The sequence below is a fragment of the Apium graveolens genome, chromosome 5, assembly GCF_009905375.1.
Source record: "Apium graveolens cultivar Ventura chromosome 5, ASM990537v1, whole genome shotgun sequence".
NCBI lineage: Eukaryota > Viridiplantae > Streptophyta > Magnoliopsida > Apiales > Apiaceae > Apium > Apium graveolens.
Window position 1 is genome coordinate 213,907,295 of NC_133651.1, and position 24,181 is coordinate 213,931,475.

Genomic DNA, 24,181 nt, shown 5'->3' on the forward strand with positions numbered 1-24,181 from the left:
AGGGTTTTGATTTCGAAATAAGAAATACTTGTCTATTACATAGAGATGTGTACATTGAATTAGAATCTAAAGGTCGTTACGTGCTATAGCCGTGGGTCATTGGAGACTGATTCAATTGTACGAAATGTTGGGTTAGACTTGACTTAGAATATTGAGTTTGTCGTGCTACAGCCGTGACTCAATTATTTAAGAGGCTAAAATTATATTAGGGAATAACATAAGATGTAATTAACAAGTGTTGTCTGCCTATTGAACATCACATGATGTTTCGTGCTACAGCCGAGGTTGTGTAATGGAATGTAGGATCCCTATTCCCACTAGCATTATGAATGCCTAATTTTCACTTGGGGGTGTATAAATTAGATAAACTAGTGGGAGCCACTTATGAATAAAGACCCGATTCATATAGTGTTTAGAAATAAAATTGAATATTTGCTAAGTATTGTTATGTGTTTATCATTTACAGATTTACTATATTCGTTATGTCTTCTGCACTATCACTCCGGAGTAAACTAGATGCTCACAAGTTGACTGGTCCTAATTTTGCTGATTGGCTTCGAAACTTGAGAATTGTTCTCATGGTGGAGAAGCTAGAATATGTGCTTGACTCACCTAAGCCTACTGAACCTGCTAACGATGCACATAATGATGAACATGTTGTGTATCGTAAGTGGATAGATGATGCAAATGTTGCTCAATGCATCATGCTAGCTTCCATGAACATTGAGCTACAGAAGCAGCATAAGCATATGGATGCTCACACTATCCTTATGCATCTACAAGAGTTGTATGATGTGGCAGGGAGGATAGCTCGATATGAGATATCGAATGAGCTGTTCGGTTGTAGTATGTCTGAGGGATCATCCGTGAATGATCATGTACTTAAGATGATCAATTTGATTGAACGTCCTGGACAACTTGGTTTTGCCATGGATGGGGAGCTGAGCCAAGACTTGGTCTTGCAATCACTTCCGGGTTCGTTTTCGCAGTTTGTTGTGAACTTTCACATGAATAAGCTGGATGTCAGCCTAGCTGAACTCCACAATATGTTGAAGACTGCGGAATCGAATTTTCCCCCTAAGAAGAGCTCTGTTCTTCTAATTGGTGAAGGTTCCAATCCTAAGAAAAGGAAGAGGAACCCTTCCAAGAAGAAGAAAGTAGGTGAAGAAAAGCCGGTTCCACCAAAAGCTGAAGACCCCAAGAGCAAAGTTGTCTGCTTTCACTGTAACAAGGTGGGGCACTGGAAGAGGAACTATAAGGTTTACCTTGCAGAGTTGAAGAAGAAGAAGGGGAATGAGACTACCGCTTCTGATTCAGGTATGTTCATGATAGAAATGAATATGTCATTAAGTCAAATTTCTACTTGGGTATTAGATACCGCCTGTGGTTCTTACATCTGCAATTCGTTGCAGGGACTAAGGAGAAGTAAGACTCTTGAGGAAGAGGAGGTGATTCTACTGATGGGAAATGGAGCAAGAGTTGTTGCTAAAGATGTAGGATCATTTCATTTACATATGCCTACGGGCAAGACTATTGTTTGAAATAATTGTTATTTTGTTTCCTCGATTGTAAGGAATATTGTTTCTATTCCTATGTTGGATTTGGATGGTTTTTCATTTTATTATTAAGAATAATGAATTTTCTATCCTTAGAGATAATATTCTTTATTGACGTGGTATTTTAAATAATGGTTTGTATGTATGTGACATAATTTACTTCAGATTGAACAAACTAATAAAAGAAAAAGGATGATGAAAATCTCACTTTCTTTTGGCACTGCAGACTTGGTCATATTAGTGAAAATAGACTGCGGACATTGCATAAGGAAGGGTTACTTTACCCCTTTTGATTTTGAATCATATCCTACATGCGAGTCTTGTCTATTGGGTAAAATGACCAAATCTCCATTTAGTGGACATGGAGAGAGGGCTGCAGATTTGCTAGGATTGGTACACACAGATGTATGTGGACCAATGTCTACGCAAGCCATGGGTGGATTTTCATACTTCATTACTTTCATAGATGATCGATCTAGATTCAGATATGTGTATTTGATGAAACACAAGTCTGAAGCCTTTGAAAAGTTCAAAGAATATAAGAATGAAGTGGAGAAACAAACCAAACATAGTATTATAACTCTTCGATCAGATCGAGGTGGTGAATACTTGAATGGAGAGTTTCTAGATTATCTCAAAGAAAATGGTATAGTCTCCCACTGGACTCCTCCATATACTCCACAGTTGAATGGGGTATCTGAAAGGAGAAATCGAACTTTGTTAGACATGGTTCGGTCCATGATGAGCTATGCGAATCTTCCAATTTTCTTATGGGGTTATACATTGGAAACCTCAGCATATTTACTGAATAAGGTGCCTTCCAAATCTGTTCCTCAAACTCTATATGAGATATGGAAAGAAAGGAAATCGAGTCTTAAACACGTTAAGATTTGGGGATGTCCAGCTTATGTCAAGAAAGTTGACCCAGATAAGCTGGAATCTTGATCCGTAAAATGTAATTTTGTGGGATATCCTAAAGAGATTTTGGGGTATTACTTTTACACCGATCATCGGGTGTTTGTCTTCAGACATGCTACCTTCTTGGAAAAGGAGTTTATCCTTGAAGGAAACAATGGGAGCAAAATTGAACTTGATGAAGTTCAAGAAGCACAAACTACTACGGATCAAGTGGAAACACCTGTTCAGACTGAACAACCTTCTGTGGAACAGCCCGTTTGTAGGTCAGAGAGAGTGTCTCGCCAACCTGAGAGGTATTATGGCCTTGTCATTGAGAATGACAATGAGTTGTCAATCATTGATGATGACAACCCTGTGACCTATAATGAGGCTATGAGTAGTGTTGACTCAGAGAAATGGCAAAGTGCCATGAAATCCGAAATGGAATCTATGTATACGGTATACAAAAGAAAGATTAGAGCATATGGCCAGGTGGAGACCTTTAAAGCCAGGCTTGTGGCAAAAGGATTCAAACAAAGGCAATGGATTGACTTTGATGAAACCTTTTACCTGTAGCCCTGTTAAAATCAGTTCGGATTTTGCTTGCGATTGCTGCTTACTACGACTATGAGATCTGGAAAATGGCCAGATGGTTTTCTTTCCAAGGGAAATGAAAACCTAGTGTGTAAGCTGCTGCGAACCATATGTGGTTTAAAGCAAGCTTCTCGTAGATGGAACATCCGTTTTGATGAGATAATCAAAGAGTTTGGTTTTATCAAAAACGTAGATGAACCATGTGTCTATAAAAGGGTTAGTGGGAGCGCGGTAACATTTCTTGTATTGTATTGAAAGAGAGTTGACACACATAACAACATAGCAGACCCACTCACAAAGCCACTTTCTGAAAGTCACTTTGATCGTCATAAAGACAAGATGGGTATTAGATATCAGAGTGATTGGCTTTAGTACAAGTGGGAGATTGAAAGAGATATGTCCTAAGTCCAATCACGTATGAGGATTTAGGAATAACTTTTATGTAATCTGTTTTGATTTCATTGATAATTAATAAAAGACTTGTTTTATTTTTATTACGGGCTCTATCTATTTAAATGTTTAAAAAAGATATACCATAGTTTAGAGTAAAGCTTTTTATGGATTATGATGAGATCATAATAGTGAGACCTAAAAGATGATAACTCTAAACTTAAATAGTTCCTGGTCATAGAATTACTAACTGGTAATTAATAATCCGCAAAGATTGGTACATACTATGCTTGCTCCCTTCAGGAGGATGTCTGTTCTCATAGGCATTTGTGTGGTGACACTATAGCTAGTATGTAGGTGCTTATTAGGAATAAGTTCACTGAACATGACTCGATAAGTTGAACAACTAATGGAGATTACTCACGTGTCAATAATTATTCACTAAGTGATAGTTGTACAAGTGTCCTTAGACTTGAGATCGTTAAAGGTATCTTATATATAATGAACTGTGCTTTGGTTTAGTCCTTAGTCTCAAGGACATCCATTAGGTCTATTCTGGGCATAGGGATTTGTGTATAGAGATAGTTAACGTCAATAGAGGATCTACCCCTTCCAGTATAGGAAGAGAATATCCTATGTTATTCTTAGTATGCGAGTTCTGGAATCTCTGGCCAGAGTGTATGAAATTAGAAAGGAGTTTCTAATTTGCATTAATATGAACTTTGCATTATGAATAAGAAATCATATGATTAAATTTGATAGGCTTGACATGAGATCCATGCCTTGTATTTATTCGGGATATTATAAGGGTAGAAGGAATTCATTGTACGGTAACTAGTCACTGACAGGTTCTTGATGTTCTAAGCAGTGAATTCATATTATCCGGATAGTCGCGATATGTTGAGAAGCATCACTCACGATGTAGAATAAATATAATTAATCAGTTAATTATATTTAGTGAATTTTAGTATTCATGTAAATAATTAATAAAAGTTTATTATTATTTATTTCTACTGCCGGCATAATATTGAACCTACAGGGTCACACCATAAAAGAATATTTTCTTTGATGAAATAATGAGAGAGAGAATTATTTTCTAAATAGTTAAGAAAAAGAAATAATGATTAAAATAGTTTTAATTATTATTAAAACATTTTATGAAGATAAAATGTGGTGGTTAATATATATAAAGATATATTATAAAACCCTAGGAGAGCCCTATAAATAGAATGAGATGGCTCATTCTATATACACAATTTTTGGTTTTGTGAAAACCCTAGCCTCCATCTTCTTCTTCTCTCTCTCTCTCCCAAAAACTCCATTTTTATAAAAGCTCAGTTTTATAAAAAGGTTCATCGAAGAGGATCGTTCTTGGTGGATACCGGTAGAGTGCTTCACACACTGAGGAGCAACTGCTAGCACTCCAATTTTATAAAGCTTCGATTCACGAGGTATGGTTTCGATTCCTCAGTTTTTCCCTTTTATACATTTTTCTATATGTGCGGTTTATGGTTTTTATGGAATAAATTGTTATTTCACGCTTCCGCTCATCCGTAAATTCCATCAGTCCATCTATGGCTTGAAACAAGCTCCTAGAGATTGGCATAAAAAGTTTGATGAAACTGTATTGTCTTTCAGTTATAAGATTAATGAAAGTGATAAGTGTGTCTACAGTAAAGTTAAAGGTAATGAGTGTGTTATTTTGTGCCTATATGTGGATGACATTTTACTGTTTGGAACCAATATTGAGATTATTAACGAGACTAAAGAATTCTTGAAAAGGCATTTTGAAATGAAGGATATGGGTGAGGCAAGTGTGATTCTTGGAATCAAACTGATTCAGTCCACTGAAGGAATAACCTTGACTCAATCTCATTATATAGAGAAATCTATACTTGAGAAATATGGTTATTCACAGTGTAGAATCGCAAGTACACCCTATGATTCGAAAGTTTCCCTTGTCAAGAATACTTCAGGAGTGCCTATGTCTCAGTTAAGGTATTCTCAGATTATTGGGAGCTTGCAGTATCTTGTTAACTGTACTAGACCAGATATTTCATATTTTGTGTCTAAATTGGCTAGATATACAAGTTGTCCAAACAGAACTCATTGGGATGCTCTTGATAGAGTACTTAGATATCTAAAAGGCACAATGTACCTTAGTTTACACTACAGGAGAATTCCTGGTGTGCTTGAAAGGTACAGTGATGCAAGTTGGATAGCTAAGAAGTCTGGTTCCAATGGAATGACTGGATACGTGTTCACCTTGGCTGGTGGAGCAATATCCAGGAAGTCAAGCAGACAGACTATAGTTACTCGGTCTACTTTTGAGGCTGAGTTGTGTGCACTTGATGCCACAGGGACGAAGGCTGAATGGTTACACGGACTTATGTCTGCAATACCTGTAGTAAGCAGACCGCTTCCTGCTATTGCTATTCACTGTGATAGTCGAACAACTATCAACAAGATTAGCAGTAAAAAGCATAATACTAAAACTAAGAGACAGGTCCAAGTTAGACTCAAGTCTATAAGGGGTTTAATGACTGATAGGATCATAGCTATAGAGTTCATAGAAACTCAGAATAATATAGCTGATCCTCTTACTAAAGGACTGGAACCTGCAGTGGTCCTTAAGTCAAGGTTGGGGATGGGACTGTCAACCCATCATAATTCATCAACAGTGGGAACCCAATACACATGAGAGGAGATCCCTCGAAGTGTATTCAATGGGTAATAACAAGCTGTAAGGATGAATTGATAGTACCTTTGCTATATAGATGATACTATAGTATCTGAGTCTATCCCCTGTAAACCTAGAAGGTACTGACACTGCTAAAAAAGCAAGAGTGTTAAAACTCTGAATGGGGTCAAGTCATTTGACGAGATAGAGGCAGTATATCTCTGGAGATGCCCAGCTAAGCGAATGTAATTATGTGGTCGCAATTAGAGGATAGGGTTAATCCTTGAAGCATTCGACGAACAGGATCGAGACATGACCATTAATGTCTCAAAGCCGTAGATTGGCACCATAGCCTTTGACTTGTCGTCATCTATGGAATATGGTTATACTAAACGGATTAAGATTCAAGGTGAAACATTCCATCTGAATCTGATAGCCATTGAAGTAGAGGAATTAGGAGGGTTCAAACCCGGAAGGGTACCGACTCTGAAAAACAAGTCATGATGGAAAAATTAATCGCATTTCTGTATGGATTTGTGGGGGATTGTTAGAAAATTAGGATTTTAGAGCTTAATTTAATTATGTTCTTGATATCAATCCTAAAATCTAATGATTGGAAATTGTTCAATGATATTTGAACTTAAATTTTCATGTATGGTTTTAAGAATTTTCTTAATGAAATCCGTATGAATTGAGAGTTGAAAGTAGCTTGGAAAAGCTTGAAATTTTGAGAATGTTTGTCCCACATTGAAATAAATAAAGGGGGTTGTGTGCTTTATATGGTATTACCTACATGAGTAGTATACAACTACTAAGGTGTGTGATGGTCCATTGTGTTGGTCCATTGTGTTGTTATGTGCTTCACGCGCACACACACACGCACACGCATGCGCCGCCGCTGCCGGACCGGACCGGGTCGGGTCGAAGGGCGAATGTCTCGGCGTCTCGCGTACGCGAGGCGACCTGGGCGAGGATTTTATTTATTTGATAATTAATTTTAATTCAAATTTATTTATCGGTGACTGGATTATTATTATTATAATAAATTGTTGGGGGCTGGGTTTGATACTGAATTGGGCTAAGTCACTTTGTTAGTGGGCTTAGTCTAAATACATTGAACCTGGACAAATAATCTGATCTGTAACTGATGAATTAAAATTAAATATGATAATAATATGGGTGTTAAGTGAAAAACTGTTACAAATAATTTAAATTCAAAATCTGATCAGTTTTGATTTTTTAAATTAATGGTGCAGTTTAATTCAGACATTAAAGTGTGGAACAGTTTCATTTTTCCTCTCCTATAAATAGAGGCTAGAGTGAATGTATTTTCTACACCACACAACATTCTCTTCTCTTCTCCCTCTCTGCATTTTCTCTCCCAAAAATACAAGTTCGAAGTGTTGTAGGTTGGTTTTCCGGCGACTGAGGTACTGGTCGAGGTGGAGGTTTTGTTGCTGTTGTTAACATAAACTCCAAGTTGTTGAGATATTGCACGCATCCCAAACGCAGCAGGTAGGGGGTAATATTCTCTTCAAGAGCAGCCAGGATTTCGAGTAAGGCCTGGTGACTCAGCTGTGATCATTTTTTCTTGGCATTTTGTATCTGTGCACCATTATTTTCAGTCACTGTTGAAAACTATGGTTTCGGGTACATCTTCGTTTCTCTCTTCGTTATTGTTTTGTTGACTGTGGTTTTAGTCTGAACTTGCTAAATTCTTTATACACTTTCCTCTGTGTTGCAAAATTTGTTAGTTAAATTTACAACATTTAATGCAGCCAAAAGAAGTGTTTTTTTCTTTTATTTTCTTGAAATGGAAAAAGAGTCGGGGAAGGAGATCAGATGAGCCATACAAAAAGCGTAAATACTAGAATATAGGAATTACTCCGTGGTTTTACTGGGTAATTGGATACTACTTGGGAGTCTAGTTTATTTAAAATGTAAAGAAAAGACGGTGCTCAGGTATTGCAGATGACATTGAAGATACAAGAAAATAGAGAGCATTGTCCTAGAGTCAAGATACTAACTATGCAGTTTGAAAAAGCTGAAGAGGACAGCAAAAGCCCACAAGTTGATTATCGCTGCCATATATATTGGAACAAAAAGTGGACAAGGCATTCCAAATTCAAAGATACATTCTGCGTTACGTTTGCTTTGTTCACTATCAACAACCTTGCTAGTCCACAGCGTTCTAGTATATATTCAATCAATGCAAATGGAAAGCTTGAAAGTGATCTCATCATTTGGTTGGTATTTATTTTTAAAAGTTTATGTGCTTCTGGAGTGGATCACACTTTAATGTATCATGCATAGTGATAGTTCCGATTAAGTATTACTTTTCATGTTATTTACTTTTAAAATAGAGGTTATTCGTGTTCTGGCTGTCCTTGGCAATCAAAATAATATCTGAAAAGGGGGTGCCACTTCTTGCTTGGTTCAGGTACTGATTTTTGAGCTCTTCACCATATTTTATTCGTCGAATCTCCCATTTTTTCTGATATACAATTAAAATGAAATTACATAACAGGTTCTGTTGCAATACTCCAAATTCTTGCTATGTGGAGAAGTAGTGACAGAGACCTGGTAGTGGTACCTGAAAAAGATGAAGTAGAAGGTCGTATAAAATACCCAAAATCCAAGACTCAAAACTTATCAACAGCTGAGAAGTTCCCTTTCTTAAAACAGTCTGGCTTCACTGTTCCACTCTGTCAAGATGCTTGCCGGCCATATTCTTCTTCTATTGTGGAATCACCAACAACTGGGCGTCAACCCCAACACTTAAAAGCAAATCAAAAGCACGAGCTTTTCAGGATAATCTAAAACGTACTCGGAATTTCCTCAACATATAATTCATATTACAGACATAATAATCTTTAAATGCTCTACAACCTCAAACATAAATATGTATAAACAGCTCCTCCAGTCTCTAATAGACAACGCATAACATGTGTTGTAATTAATATAACTAGAAGCAATAAACCATAAATAAGGAAAAACGCAAAGAAAAACACCATTTTCTCCAGGGATAACTACAGCCCTCATTGCTCCGAGCTATAGCCAAGCTGACGACCTAACCCCCATAACCCTGTCTTACTGCAACTCACTGTAGAGCATTATACTAGTATTTTTCCTAATGAAGTCAAAAAACATTCATCAACCATAAAAAGAGAACAGAACAGCTTCTGGGAATGTTGGCTCTAACAGATGGCTGATGAGGTAAATCATATTCATCAAAAAATGCAGGATGCAACAACAAACTTACAGGCCTTGAAAACATTTCTGCACTGGGCCCCATTCAACAACTGTATACCTAAAGTATACAGTTGTGACAACAGACTTGACAAACCCATTCACAGGACATCATATGCCCTATGCAGGGCTCTTCATCAGAGTTTGTACATGAATATTGTCCAGAATCTAATGCTTCCAGCAGAAAATAGGGTAATCCGAACACTCCTCTGCCTCGGAGATATAAAATTCCTACCCCTTCTATTAATTCAATGTCAAGCTTTGGTAAAACACGATTCTAGTTCTTTTAACATTAAACATGAAAAATGACAGGGTAGAATATTTAAAAAAAAAAATGAGTTCAACACAGCAGCAAAGATAAAACTACCATAAACAGGATTAAATAAGGAAACAAGCTGAAAATGTCTAGAGACTAGAATTCATCCCTAATCAATGTGCTGGCTTAGCCCAGTGATTGTATAGTCATATTCTATATGAGCGAAGAGTAGCAACTGCTGGAATAGCTCAATTGGTTAGGAATAGCTAAACTGGTCACGGCATGTGGCTGTTAAACACAAGGTCGGACGTTCGACCCCTCCTTGGAGTCAATACAAACGTTAATACAGTTTCTAATCATTAGAGTAATCAATTGTTGTTCAAGTTAATGACAGTCATTGCTGATATATAAAAGGTAGAAGTAAACACAGTTTCTAATCTCCAAGCAGTAGCAAGAACACCACTACACCAGGCTTCTAGAATATCTCTTTGCCATCATATCATTAGCAGTCAGCGCCATAACGTACCCCCTTGACTGCGAAAAAAGACATTAAAATGACTGAAAACAACATCCCAGATTGCTGAAATTTTAGAAGTAATACACCGATATAAAATGCACCACAAGAGAAAAAATTAAAACATCAGTTGTACAGCAGTAGGTCCTCCATATCTTTTATATCAAGGGTAAAGCAAGCCAACTTAGTGTCAGCAATACATTACTGTATAAATTACTTCTACTAACACCTGACTTCGGATGCGAAGAACAGCTTTCAATATCTAATGTACAAGCAAAAGGGAATGACAGTTGAATAGCAAAAGAAGAAAGGGAATGACAATAGATAATAATAAAACTAAAACTGTAAATCTAAATCATTATAATGAGTGGCAAGAAAAAGAGGACATTCCTTAACGAGAGAAAAAAAATAAAGTTAAAGATTTAATTTGAAAGTGGAATGTTGCTCAAGAAGTAGACCGTTTATGATACAGGAAAAAGCTAGAGATTTCTGAGATGTACAGAGCAGCATTATGTAGTAATTCATTTTGATAGCAAGTAAAATTATTGTTCAGATATTTTCCACTTTAAGATAATAGATACTAAAATTCCAGGTCCAGGGAGAGGAGGGGATGGAGGTAATGACTAGTAAGTGCCAGGGCGGCTTATTGTTAGCATCCTAAAAATCAACTCAACATCCTGCTAAAGAAAAGAAAGCTAATGTTTGGAGATAGTATTATCCCATTCGCAGAGATTAAAAAGGACTAGAATCCTGAAGTGTCATCTCTATTATCTTAAGATACTCACTTCATGCTTTGCCATTTCTTAGTTCTTGTCTCTATGGGACTTATTCACATTTATCTCTAGAAAATAAAATAAACATGGTTTACTAACACTCATCCTATCGAGGGTGGAAAATGATTGCATGTCTCCGGGAATGGAAAAAAAGTAAACTTTGGAGAAGTATAAACTGTATGCCGAAAATCTGCAAAAAAGCACAGCTTCTATGCCAGTTCTTGAGAGAAAAGCAAAATTTCAGAGAAGTTACACTTTATCAAGGATCTGCGAAGAAGTGTATCTCTTACAGGCATACAACAAAGACATCATTGCCTACTGGTCGGGCTATTGGACTTAATTTCATATTTGGGATCATTTCTCATTCCTTTTCTATTATCTGTATAAGAAATCAATATACTTTTGATCTCTTAAAAGAGAAACCATATAATAATTATCCAACAATTCAATGTTGAATTGGTCTGTAAATCCGGAAGAGCTTGATTTCCATCATTATCATAGAAGCGGTCAGGTGCCAAATAAACATCCATTTTGAGCGACGGGGTGGTTCGCTTGCGTGTCGATCAAATGATATATGATTTTCATACCAAACACCTCACCAGTAGAATCCTTAATTTGGAGTTTACTGACTCTCCTCCAGTGTGAGTGTATCATTTCCTCGTGAAAGGATCTTTGCATCACAAGATTCGGAATGAAATTCGTTTGCTCCACTGGTTCAGCCATTGAGAAGGACTGCTAGATGGGTGTAGGAGAAAGATATGGGTGATAAGGTGTGGGTGGTGGAGAATAAGATAGGACTGTTTTCAATTTGCATTTCCCATGTCACAAAATGTGCAACCATATTTTCCGATATAATCATCATCATAATTACTGTACATGTCTCCACAAGAATATGCAATCAAATAAAACCCATGCTCCCTTCACTCTCTCTCTCTCTTTTTTAAGTTATTTTTACTACTTCAAAAACGTATTCCAACATATATATATATAAAATATAATTTTATAACATGTTTTTTAAACAATTTTACATAAAACTTTAAATCTTTATACGGAAAATAAAATAATAATTTATGAAAATATACTATATAATATATATATATATATATTATGAAAAACAAAATTACAAAAAATGGGTGTTGCCCTCGGAATGGTCCCAAATATTAGTGTGTTAAATCTGGATAGTTATTTTTGGATGAGTAAAATTTCTCATTGATGAGTTAATCTGAATATGTGAATGAATGTTGTTTTTGTTATTCTTTTTCTAACTTATCTAGATGACTAGCTTATAGCACGAATTATTTTTAAATATATTAGTTTATTAAATAATTGGTATTATTACATATTTATATTATATAATTTTAAAATACAATATAATATAATTGTTGAAATTTTAAATTTATTTATAACTGTAACATTTATATTATAAAATATTTTTTTATATTGTAAAATTTAAATCATATAATGATTTTTTTAATATTTTATTAAATATTTCTCATCAATTTGTGTTGAAATTTAGTGATTATAATTGAAAATGATAATCAAATTACAAAATATACATACATTCTATTATATTTGATATAGATGTCATGCTAAATAATTAATATTATTATATAAAATAAATTTTAGCCGACTAATATTTAAAAATAAATTATACTCTTTATAACCCATATACTTATATATGGTGGATTTTATTTATTTAAAATTATAATATTTTTTAATAACATAATAAATATTTTAAATATTTGATTTTAAAATATAAATGTTAATTATTTTTATAAATGGGCTCATTAACATATATTAAAAAGAAAATATTCTTAAATGTCAAAATTTTAATTATTTCAAATTATAAAATAATTAAATATAAATATAAAAAATAATTTAAAAGATTAGATATATTAGTGCTATTAAATGATACTGTATGGTTTAGTGCAAAAAATTGGTCTCTGTCCTCCACAAGTTTTTTACTCTCTTCCAGTTCAACACAAAACAATCAAATGTCCTTAACAGGATAAAATTCTGAATGGAGCCTGTTAATCCTCTCATTCACTTGTTATCAAATGAGGAATGGCACCTAATAATCCTCTCATCCACTTGTTATCAAATGAGGTCTCAGAGAATATGGTCACCACTTACCACTTTACGATCCAAAAGGCTAGATCGGGTAGCATTTATCCTCTTTTCCTTCTTAATGGCACACTATTAACAGAGGAATTTGGAGTTAACAAATTTGGAGGTTTGCTGGAAAATATGGTAGAGATCGTCGGTAGGCTAGACTGTGTAAGGGTTAGGGTTTGGTGTTTGGTGGCGGCTGAGATAGTATGAATTATCGAATTTGCAATTAAGATTGAATGAAGTATTCTCTCTTTTTCGCAAGGGTTGCTTCGTACCATACAATGTGCCTACGTACCCCTATATATAGGGGATCAAGCCGCACATAGTTCTTGGAGAACAAAAAATCGAGACGGGCTAGGTTTCCGTCCAAAGAGGCCCATAGGATTGAGGCCACCGCCTTAACTTATCATATTGGACCAAAACCCAGCTATTTTCCCGGAGCGTGGCGGTTAAGACTTTGACCCGAGATTATCGGAGACATGATCTACCTTGAACCACAAGGGAAGATAACTAGTCAAAGGGCTGATCCTTCTAACAAGCCAAAGGGCGACGCTCTTAAGCCCAACAACGGGAGAGGCTGTTGGGCCCAGCCCTCTTTCAATGCTGCTGCTGTAATTTACATATTTGATAAACCCATGGGCTAGGCCATGTTCTTCTAAGTCTCCAGTACAATCCTGTAGAAAATATCTCCGAGCCCATAACAAAGGGCGAGGCTAGATCCGTAGGCTAGCCCTCCCGGTAGGCGAGGCCCAAATCCATAGGCGAGATTTTTAACATGTGCACTAAGTCCATCATATCTTCAAAAAAGCTCAATCAAACTTGATCCTTCTCCTCCTCGTCTGGAGGCGACGCCGCAAAATTAGGCGAGGCTAATTTTAGGCGTAACAATTACCCCCCCAGTTTCTTGTAACAAAATTTTGTAAAAAGAAACTACTATTCAAAAATAACGAAAAGGCGACGCCTCCTGACGAGCATACGTCTCGCGTCTCTCAAAATTCCTTCAGTTGATGACAACTGTCATACCTCGATGCACGTTTCGAGGTCCAATAGCAAGTTTCCACGTGTCCCTGATGTCCCCTCCATTTCCTCTCTCCTCAGTACTATATAAAGGGTGAGTTTTCTCCTCTGAAAACTCATTTCACGATCAGAACTGCTTCCAAAATCTCTCCAGAAGCAAGAGGCGAGGATCTGTTAATAGGCGACGCTTTCCATCCATCCCCGCTTTTCAGAAAAGGTACACTTTAATTTATCATTTTTTTACTTGATGCATTTTCTACGCTTTTATTTAGAAACGACCCTATCTAGAATATAGGAGGTGACTCTATTAGGCTTAGGAACTTCTTCCTCAAGGGCGAGGACCTTTACCATTTTTCCAACAACATTCAGTTTCTTTTATTTCTATTTTCCTAATGTCCTCGCCCTTTTATTTTTTCAGATGGCTTCTCAAGAGGGATCGCCAAACAATGAGGACGTCGAGATGTCGTCATATAATTCTTCCCAAACTTCACCGGCTCGCCCGTTGGAGAGACGACCAGCCTGGCTAAGAAGCCATAAACCACCGTCATTTGATAAAGATTTGATTTCTCTTTCCGATACCAGTCTCCTTTTTTCAAATATCCCAGAAGACTTAGGTAGTATCTACGAAGCCCATAACGCCGTGAAGATAAACGACCTCTTCAAACTCTTCCCCGAAGACGAGGCTGGACCTTCTTGGGCCCCTGTAAGGCGAGGCAAGGACATTAGACTAACCCCTGGAGTTAGAGACTGTACGAACGATCCTGATCCCTCAAGCGACGATGTAAGCCTAGGGTAATCCTCTTCCAAAGGCAAGGCTCCGCAAGAGCAAGAGGAAGAAGTTTCTGATGATGAGGTTCTATATGTGTCGCCTCTCATTTATGCATTTGAGATGCCTTCGCCTCCCAACAAACCCTTTAAAAATCATGTTTGGAGCGCGAGGTCGACTTAAAATTCGGCGAGGACTTCGACGAAAAAGAAAAAGCTGAGCTACGGAATTCTCAAGGCATCCTCTCTTATGCTGGCCTCGCCTCTAGGATCTCCTCATAGGAAATTATGTGGATGATCAAGTATTATAATCTTAGAGACATGTGGTTGAGACCTCGCTCACAGATGAGGATGAACTATTTCCCAGATACGAGGCTCCCAACCCCCAGGATGGTTTTAACAAAAAGGCTAGTCGAACTTGGATTTGGTTCGCCTATGCACCCGTTCCTTTATGAAGTCATCAACTTCTATGACCTCGCACCTATACAGTTGTCGCCCAATAGCTACAGAATGGTCATCGGCTCTACATTATGTATATAAAGAAGGGATTCCCGCCCCCAAGCATGAAGGAAATTTCACATTTCCTTGGTTTAAGGCGAAGCGGCAAAGATCTTGGTTTTTACTACCTCGCCCTATACCCCAGCTATTCTAAAAAGGGTTTTTCCGTTGGTAACCCAAGTAACATGAAAATATGGAAGGACGAATACTTCTATTTATACGACATCCCAAGAGTGAGGACTCAATTCAACCTCGACCCCCGTAAGTGCAAAACTGTCCTCGCCTTTCCTTTATTCCTCTTGTCTTTCTTCGCCTAACTTTTGACTTGTATTCCAGATAAACCTTCACAAATTGATCTAAGTGGCGAGGCTCTCAACAGGGGAACCCAGGTTTCCAACCTCCCAAGGGAGGAAAAAGATTTAGACAACTTGATAGTTTTTAAGAACCTGTTTGAACATGGATTTTATAACAGGGGCGTCGCCCAAGTTCCTTATGTAGAATTTAAGAAAAATATGTCAAAAAAGCTTCTTAGAAAGAAAATCAAATGCCTCAAGGGTAAAGATAGAGGCTTTGCCTCTTACTTTTTAATTTACATCGCCTTCCTGCATGCATATTTTCCATTTTAACCATTACCTCGCTTAATATTTTACTTGGTTTACTTTTCAGGAAAAATGGCTGCTCTCCCCTTTGGCGATAACCCGTTCGCTGAGGATGCCTCACCGATGGGCGAGGCTACTGTGAAAAATTCGACTGCTAATCCTGCTCCAAAGGCGACCCCCCTGGTCCATAATCGCAAACCCTCCAAAAAGAGGCATGCAAATGTAGCGACAGAGGATGCAGCGGGCAGGGGCGAGGCTGCAAAGAAAGGGGAGAATGTCGCTGAAAAATCTTCTACTGCCTCGACCATATTCGGGAGCATAGCCGGAGAAAACTTCCGGGACGAGGATGCTGCCAACTGGGCGAAGAGGGACGAATCTGAGGCGAGCTCCTGCTTCAAACAAGCTCTGGGAGAATCTTTTCTGCATGGCCTGAGCATCGTTAATACCCTGGAGGCGAAAGTTGACAGCCTACAAATCGCTCTTGATCAGGCGAACTCTTCAGTCAGCTACTACAAAGGGATTGCCGACGCTGCGGAGAAGAAAATCTACAATCTCGACCAAGATCACAAGACTGAGCTCCAAAAAGTTAAGGATGAGCTGAAAAAGATCAAGGGCGACGCTATGAATGCAAGCGAGACTCATGCCCGTGAGATGGAGAAGCTCACCCAAGAAAACTCCGATCTCAAGAAGGGGCAAAGGAAGGAGTTGAGCGAAGCTTACCCAACTGGCTTCCTCGCCTACCTTGAGAACTTTCTGGCGGGCGACCCTAATTATGACTGGTCAGCGCACTTTGCTTCCTCTACTCCTGGGTTCATGCTGAAATTGAAAGAAGGCCATGCTTTGTCGATAGAGAGGGCCAGAAAGGATCTGGAGGCGAAGATCGCCAAGGAGAAAGAGGTGAACGCCAACGTTGAGGCGAAGAAGCTAGAAGAAGCCCAGACTCCTCTCGGCAGCGAAGGAGAAACTTCTGTAGCCTCGCCCTCCCAGACAGCCGCCTCATGACTATTTGAGTTATCCATTATCGCCAGTACTTTGGGGATGCGGGCCCTCCATTAAATGGCCTCACAAGTTGTATTAAAATTTATTCTGTCCATTTACTGAACACAGGGCTTCTCCCTTGAACCTAAGGCCTCGCCTCTTTTTTATTTATGTTTGCCTACTTTAATTTTAAAATTTTGCCAAGTAAAATCATAACTTCGCCCTCAGGATATTGCCTTGCCCTTATAAGTTTTTCTTTTAAAAGGGGGATAATGTAATAAAAAATTTCCAAGTTAAAACTTGAGATCGCCTTTTGAAAAGGTCTAGGGCTAGCCTTTCTATGCTTTAAAGAATTTAAGGTTTTAAAGACAACATTTTTAATGGGAACTTAACTTTTTCATACTGTACAGAGGCTCGCCTATCTATACCTAGCCTCACCCATCATAATTTCATAGACATTTCTAAGTCATAAGAGGGCTTTCTGAAGTAAGTTCCCACTTATTTAATAAACCTTCACAGGTTTCTTAGGCCATTGCCTTCTGCTACTTGTAGGGAGGTTCGCCCTTATTATAATATGAGGCCTCGCCTCTGCTCACTTAGAGCTTATAGGATGGTGTCTTTTAATACTCTCCCTTATTCCTCGTTATAGACAACCTCCATTATGAGGCCTCGCCTACTTAGCCACTTGGGTTTTTAAAATAAATTTTTCTAAATTGTATCACTCTAAACAAGTTTACAGGACTGGAACAAATGGGTTCGGTGTCGTCTCCTTCCTCACAGAAAAGATGTCACCTCATAGCGCATGGGCACTGAAAGAAAAAAATAACCCTCAGAATCCCCGGAAGTACGGAGTCTCTTCAAGTTTCGGTGTCGTCTCCTTCCTCACAGGAAATATGTCACTTCATGGCGTTGGGGTCAATCCGGAAGTACGGAATCGCCTGTCAGCACCGAATAACGGCTTCCCCCTCCTCACAGGAAGAGTACCGGAAACACTAAGGCACCCGGAAGTACGGAATAACCTATCGTGCTTATAGAGAGTGACCTCCTCACAGGAGGAACCTCTGTGACCTCCTCACAGGAGCCTTTGTGACCTCCTCACTGGAGGAACCTTTGTGACCTCCTCACTGGAGGAACCTTTTATCCCGCAAACTCCCGAAAGAAAAGCTTCAAAATGAAAAAAATAAGCGGCATATTTTATTCAATAATAATAAGAATCCTGGCTAAGGAGGTATACATGCCCTACCCCCCTAGACTTTAATGAAATGAAAATAAAACAAAGTCTAAATTATTTAAATAAATAGATATAATTGTAGCCTAGGCTACTGATAATACTTCTTGAGATGCTCCATGTTCCATGCACGAGGGATAGGCTTCCCTCCAAGCTCTGCTAGATAATATGTGCCTTCCTATAAAACTGCTCGAACTTTATAAGGACCTTCCCAATTTGCACCCAAAATACCATGAGCCTGAACCTTGGTATTGGGCATCACCCTCCTTCGGACCAAGTCTCCTACTTGCAGAGGTCTAGCCTTTACCTTAGTGTTGTAATGCCTGGCAACCCTTTGCTGATACGCTGCAATCCTAAGCTGTGCTTTACTCCTTATTTCCTCAAGCATATCCAAGTGAAGGAGGTGATTGACCTCATTGACCTACGCATCATAATGATCTCTTCGGAAAGAACCAGCTCCCAACTCCACAGGTACCATAGCCTCACATCCATAAGTCAAAGCAAAATGTGTTTTTCCAATTGTCGTCCTTGGTGTGGTATTATAACTCCAGAGCACATTAGGAAGCTCCTCAGGCCAGCTTCCCTTACTATCTTACAGCTTAGCCTTCAAGGTATGCTTGATGATTTTATTGATAACCTCCGTCTGCCCATTAGTTTGAGGATGACTGACAGCTGAGAACCCCTTGACAATCCCCAAATTATCACAAAGCTCTCTAACCTCCTTGCTATCGAACTGCTTCCCATTATCAGAAATCAATTTGTATGAAATTCCAAAATGGCACACAATCGACCGGTAGATGAAGTCTCTCAACCTCTTAGCAGTTATTGTAGTGAGAGGCTCTGCTTCCGCCCACTTGGTAAAATAATCAACAGCTACTACCGCATACTTAACACCTCCCTTCACTTTTGGAAGCTCTCCAATCAAATCAATTCCCCACATAGCAAATGGCCAAGGGCTAACTAATGAAGTAAGAGAAACAACATGCTTATTAATATAATTGGCATACCTTTGACATTTATCACAAGCCTTGGCAAAATTGGAAGCATCCTCCTGGAGCGTAGGCCAATAGTATCCTTGGCGTAGTACCTTCTGTGCCAAAGAGCTACCCCCCGAGTGATTTCCGCAAATTTCCTCATGAACCTCCCTCAAAATATAAGTGCCTCCTCTCCAGCAATGCATTTGAGTAAAGGTTGATTGAAGCCTCTCCTGTATAAGGAACCCTCATAATTCACATAACGTGCAGCCTTATATCTTAGCTTCCTAGCCTCTGACTTGTCCTCTGGCAAGAGTCCCTGATGTAAGTAATTCCAAATAGGAGTCTTCCAAGATTTCTCCTCGACTTCCTCTACTTGCAATACCTCTGCTTCAGGAACACTAGGCTGCTTCTTAACCTCAAGAGGAATGATTCCAAGCAAAGCAGTGTCCTTTTGAGACGCCCATTTAGATAAGTATCAGCCTCCACATTGTCCCTCTTGGCAACTGCTCGAGTCTAGCCTCTTTAAACATCTTCATCATCCTCTGAGCGCACCTCATATATAATTCAGTCTGAGGTCCTCGAGCTTGATAGCCTCCATTAACCTGATAGACCACCAACATTGAATCACCGTAAACATTCAGATTATCTACCCTCATCTCCCTTGCAAGATTCAAACCTGCAATTAAGGCCTCATACTCCGCATCATTATTAATCATATTGAAGTCAAGATGAATAGCCCCACTAATATGAGAGCCCTCGGGACTAATCAAAACGATCTCTGCCCCCTGCACCTTCATTATTAACTGCACCATCCACCTTCAGAATCCACCAAGGTGCCGGAGTTGTAGGTTCCGGATCCTGGGTAATCGAAGAAATGGGGACCACTACCAAAGCCTCCTCCTCCTGTTCAAAAGAGAATTCCAGTATAAAATCAGCAAGAGTCTGGGCCTTGATTACAGTCCTAGGTTTATATTCAACATCAAACTGTCCCAATTCCACCGCCCATTTCAACATCCTCCCAGAAGTTTTCGGTTTGTGTAAGATGTGATGCAAAGGATAAGCTGTACGAACCTCCACCTTGTGTGCTTGGAAATAAGGCCTCAGCTTCCTTGAAGCCAGAATTAGAGCATAAACTAACTTTTCCATGTTTGTATATCTTGTCTCAGCATTCAATAGTCATTTGCTCACATAATATACGGGAGATTGAGAGCCTCCCTCTTCACGAACCAAGACCCCACTCACAGAATACTCAGAAACAGCCAAATACAAGATCAGATTCTCCCCCTCCACTGGTTTTGCCAAAAGGGGAGGAGATGCCAAGTGCTCCTTTAATTTCTGAAACGAATCTTCACACTCCTGTGTCCATTCAAACCTTTTGCCTACTCTTTTGATAGATTTAAAGAACTCCTTGCATTTATCAGAAGACTTGGAAACGAAACGATTCAAATCTGCAACCCTTCCAGTTAGACTCTGCACATCCTTAATTGTACGTGGGGATTTCATATCCAAAAGAGCTTCATTCTTTGCAGGGTTAGCCTCTATTCCACGATGATTAACCATGAAACCCAGGAACTTGCCAGACTCCCCCCCAAAAACACATTTCTGAGGGTTCAACTTCATACGGTACTTTCTCAGAATCTGAAACATCTCATCCAAGTGCTTGATATGTTCCTCAGCTACCTTAGACTTTACTAGCATATCATCAACATAGACCTCCATCGCCTTCCTAATCTGATCCTTGAACATGAGGTTCACAAGTCTCTGGTATGTGGCTCCTGCATTAATCAGTCCAAAAGGCATCCCAATATAGCAATAGAGGCCTCTGTCCGTGATAAATGAAGTGTTTTCTTGATCGGCTTCATGCATTGGTATCTGGTTGTACCCCGAATATGCATCCATAAAACTTAATAAAGCATGCCCTGCAGTAGCGTCTGCCAGTTGATCAATTCGAGGGAGATGAAAGCTATCCTTCGGACATGCCTTGTTGAGATCTGTAAAGTCTACATAAACCCTCCACTTTCCGTTGGACTTCTTCACAAGAACAGGATTCGCCAGCCAATCAGGATAAAAAGATTCTTTTACTAACCCCACATTGAGAAGATGATCAACCTCCTCCTTAAGAGCAATAGCACGTTCTCCACTGATCGGTCTACGCTTCTGTCTCACTGCTTTCTTTGTATGATCAATATTGAGGCGATGACACATTACATTAGGGTCAATTCCCACCATATCCGCATGACTCCAAACAAAAATGTCCAAGTTATCCTTTAAAAATTTCGAAAGGCTAGCCCTCAGAGAAGGGTTAAGCCTAGATCCAACCTGTAATACCTTAGAAGGATCATTCTCATCAACCAAGACTGGAAGTGTGTCCTCAGTCGGCTTCATTTATACATCCATCTCCGAAAGACGAGGATCCAAGTCGAACTCTAAAACCTTAGTTGTGCTAGGCTCTCCTTTCTCCACTACTCTTTTCTCCCGAGGGTGACATTCTGGAGATTTAGGAAAAGAGATTACATCCTCCTCCATGATCGACTTTCCCTTTCTTGCCTTAGCAGCACGTTGCTCCTCTTCATCATCACTGACATCTTCTACTATCCCCTCTTGAAATAAATCTGTAGAACCTATTTTCGGAGGAGCTTCTATCATTAAAACTCGAGGCTGTATTTCGAAATTTGCTCCCATAGATGTCTCTCTAACTTCAGTATATCTCACGATTTCTCTTTCATCATGAGGGGCTTCAAGAAGAAGCTGCGACATCCTCAGTCTAGCCTCTACATTATGGGTTTGTGGAGCGTCATCCTCCGGAAACTCTACAGTATAGACCATGTTGACATCAAACATCTCCGAGTCACTGGCACTGAGGCGCTCTTCCTTAGCCATTTTTTTCATCATCTTCGTATAACACTCTCTTGAATCATACTGGCATACTTTAATACATCCTACCCAGACAGAAGTTGGGAACTTCAGGACCAAATGGTGCACAGAGGTGATGACTCTCATTTTCTTCAAGAAGGGTCTCCCTAGCAAAGCGTTATAACAGTTAGGCTGATCCACAACCAAGAATTCAAAGAACTGTGTAACTGAAAAGAGGTCTTCTCCCAACATCAGAGGTAGCCTAACAGTTCCCTTGACCAGAACTGCATCTCCTTTGAACCCATAGATATGAGTAGTTCCACATGCCAATTCTTTATCCAAAAGTCCCATATTCTTGAAAGTGTTATAATAGAAGATATTAACTGAACTTCCGTTATCCACAAAAACACGGTGTACACTCCTGGAGCCTAGCTTCATATTGATCACAAGCGCATCATTATGGGGATAATGAACCCACCTAGCATCCTCTTCAGAAAAGATGATTTGAATGTCCTCCCCTTTGAACAGCTTCGGGGGTCTCTCTGTCAAATGATTGATGTTCGTGAGTGGAGGATGCCGAGCCTCACGGACATACCTATCCATAGCATTCATTCCATTCCCACCCAAATGCGGTCCTCCGAATATAGTGTGGATGCTAGCCTCCCTCACAAATGGTATAGCTTCACCTTTCGCTTTATCATCGGCCTTCTTATCATCGTGCTTGGTAGAGTCCTCATCTTTATGCCTTTTCACCTCACGTACCACCCACTCTTCCAACTTCCTGTTGCGAATGAGGCACTAGATTTTCTCCTTAAGCTGACGACATTCATGAGTATAATGTCTTGATGATTCATGATAAGAACAATACTTCTTCTTGTCCCTCATCTGGCTCCGAGTGATAGGGTTTGGCTTTTTGAAGAATCTATCTCCCTTAGTTACCTCGTATATGTGTTCAATGGAGGCGACTAAAGGAGTATATTTATCGTAGGCTCTTCTCTGATGTGAGCTAGTAAATCGACGAGGATGGGCCGTATCAACTACATTCACATCACTCCTTCTTCCCTTCTTCATATCTTTCCTTGGACTTGGGGACCTGTCAGACCTCTTTCCCTTCCTAGACGAATCAGAATAATCGCTTCTCCTCTTCCTGTTTGAAAGGCTCTGCTTGAGAATAGAGAGCCGCCAGAGTGGGAGGCTCCTTCCTTTGGATTTTTTTCCAGAAATCGGTTCCTACCCGAACACCAGCTATCAAGAAATTCTTTATTGTTTCATCTGTAGCTCCCTGTACTGTCGGAACTTCTGCATTGAACCTCTTGAAGTATGATTGAAGAGTCTCTCCCTCCCTCTGTTTTATGTTGGCCAAAGTAGTAACCGGAGGAGAGTAGTGTATACAAGATTGGAACTGAACCAAGAACATCTTTCGCATCTGCTCCCAAGATGAAATAGAAGCCTGATCCAACTTTTGAAACCACTGATACGCATTCCCCCTTAGGGTTGAAGCCAGAAGCCTACACTTTGTAAGATCTTCCACCTGGTCTAACTCCATCTCGGTATTGAATCGTCCTAGGTATTCAGAGGGATCACTGCTACCATTAAAGCGTAGATCTCCATTTCCTCTAAAGGATGGTGGGAGGGGAGCCTCTCGAACTGTGGTAGAGAAAGGAGAAGGGGCCACATCTTGAATTGTCTCCTTTCCTTCAGCTGTAGCGAGAAGCTTCCGGAGCGCATCCATATCAATTCCTCCAAATTGTAGAGGTGCCTGACCTCCTCCTTCAGGCTGTCCTCTTACTGTGTTGTCCACCTGTTGATCCGCAAGAGACTTCTCCTGATACTTCGTTCCCCCCAAGATTGGTACACTATTGCCTCGCTTGAAAGCATGTCCACCAGAACCTCATTGACCAGATTCATTCAAATTAACAGCCTGATTAGTGTTTGTTGTCCCTCGGCCAGATCCACCCTGAATTAGAGGTTGATTTCCAACTTGGGTAACCCCAAGGATTTTGACATCAACACTTTGGTCGGAAAGCCTCCCTTGAAAACTTTGTCCTTTAGGACTGCCTCGTCCCTTGCTGTTTCCTCGCCCTCTGGGACTCCTTCGATTCCTGGGACTTCCTCTTCCCCGGGGGCTCCCACGTCCTCTTGGGCTTCCTGGTCCTCTACCGTCAAGGCGATCCAAACTCGGCCTCCCCCTTGGTGCATGGGGCAAGAGGTCCCTTTGGAGATCTCCACGCCATCCTAGATCTCC

General features: G+C 39.5%; 1 protein-coding gene and 1 long non-coding RNA gene across 3 annotated transcripts; both read right to left on the reverse strand.

Moving 5' to 3' along the window:
* Positions 1-9,714: 9,714 nt before the first annotated feature.
* Positions 9,715-11,835, reverse strand: LOC141724802 (uncharacterized). 2 transcript variants are annotated; one of them, XR_012576904.1, is made up of 2 exons: positions 11,200-11,835; positions 9,715-10,156 (listed from the first exon to the last, which is right to left on the reverse strand). It is a non-coding gene; the product is annotated as an uncharacterized LOC141724802 (long non-coding RNA). The 2 variants fall into 2 exon arrangements; XR_012576903.1 differs by having other exon boundaries at positions 11,009-11,835.
* Positions 11,836-18,284: 6,449 nt separating this feature from the next.
* On the reverse strand, positions 18,285-20,229 carry LOC141660672 (uncharacterized). Its single transcript, XM_074467657.1, has 5 exons — positions 19,875-20,229; positions 19,686-19,759; positions 19,466-19,531; positions 18,744-19,313; positions 18,285-18,527 (listed from the first exon to the last, which is right to left on the reverse strand). The coding sequence occupies exons 1-5, from the start codon at positions 20,227-20,229 to the stop codon at positions 18,285-18,287; spliced, it is 1,308 nt and encodes a 435-aa protein (XP_074323758.1).
* Positions 20,230-24,181: the final 3,952 nt, after the last annotated feature.

Excerpts from the sequence above, each read along its gene's own strand:
- LOC141660672 (XM_074467657.1), bottom strand. The coding sequence starts at position 20,229 with ATGGAAAAGTTAGTTTATGCTCTAATTCTGGCTTCAAGGAAGCTGAGG. Across the intron at positions 19,760-19,874 it reads TGGTGCAGTTAATAATGAAG|GTTTGAATCTTGCAAGGGAG; the intron begins GTGCAGGGGGCA and ends CCTTAATTGCAG. Across the intron at positions 18,528-18,743 it reads AAACTAATGGGCAGACGGAG|GTCAATGAGGTCAATCACCT; the intron begins GTTATCAATAAA and ends TATGATGCGTAG.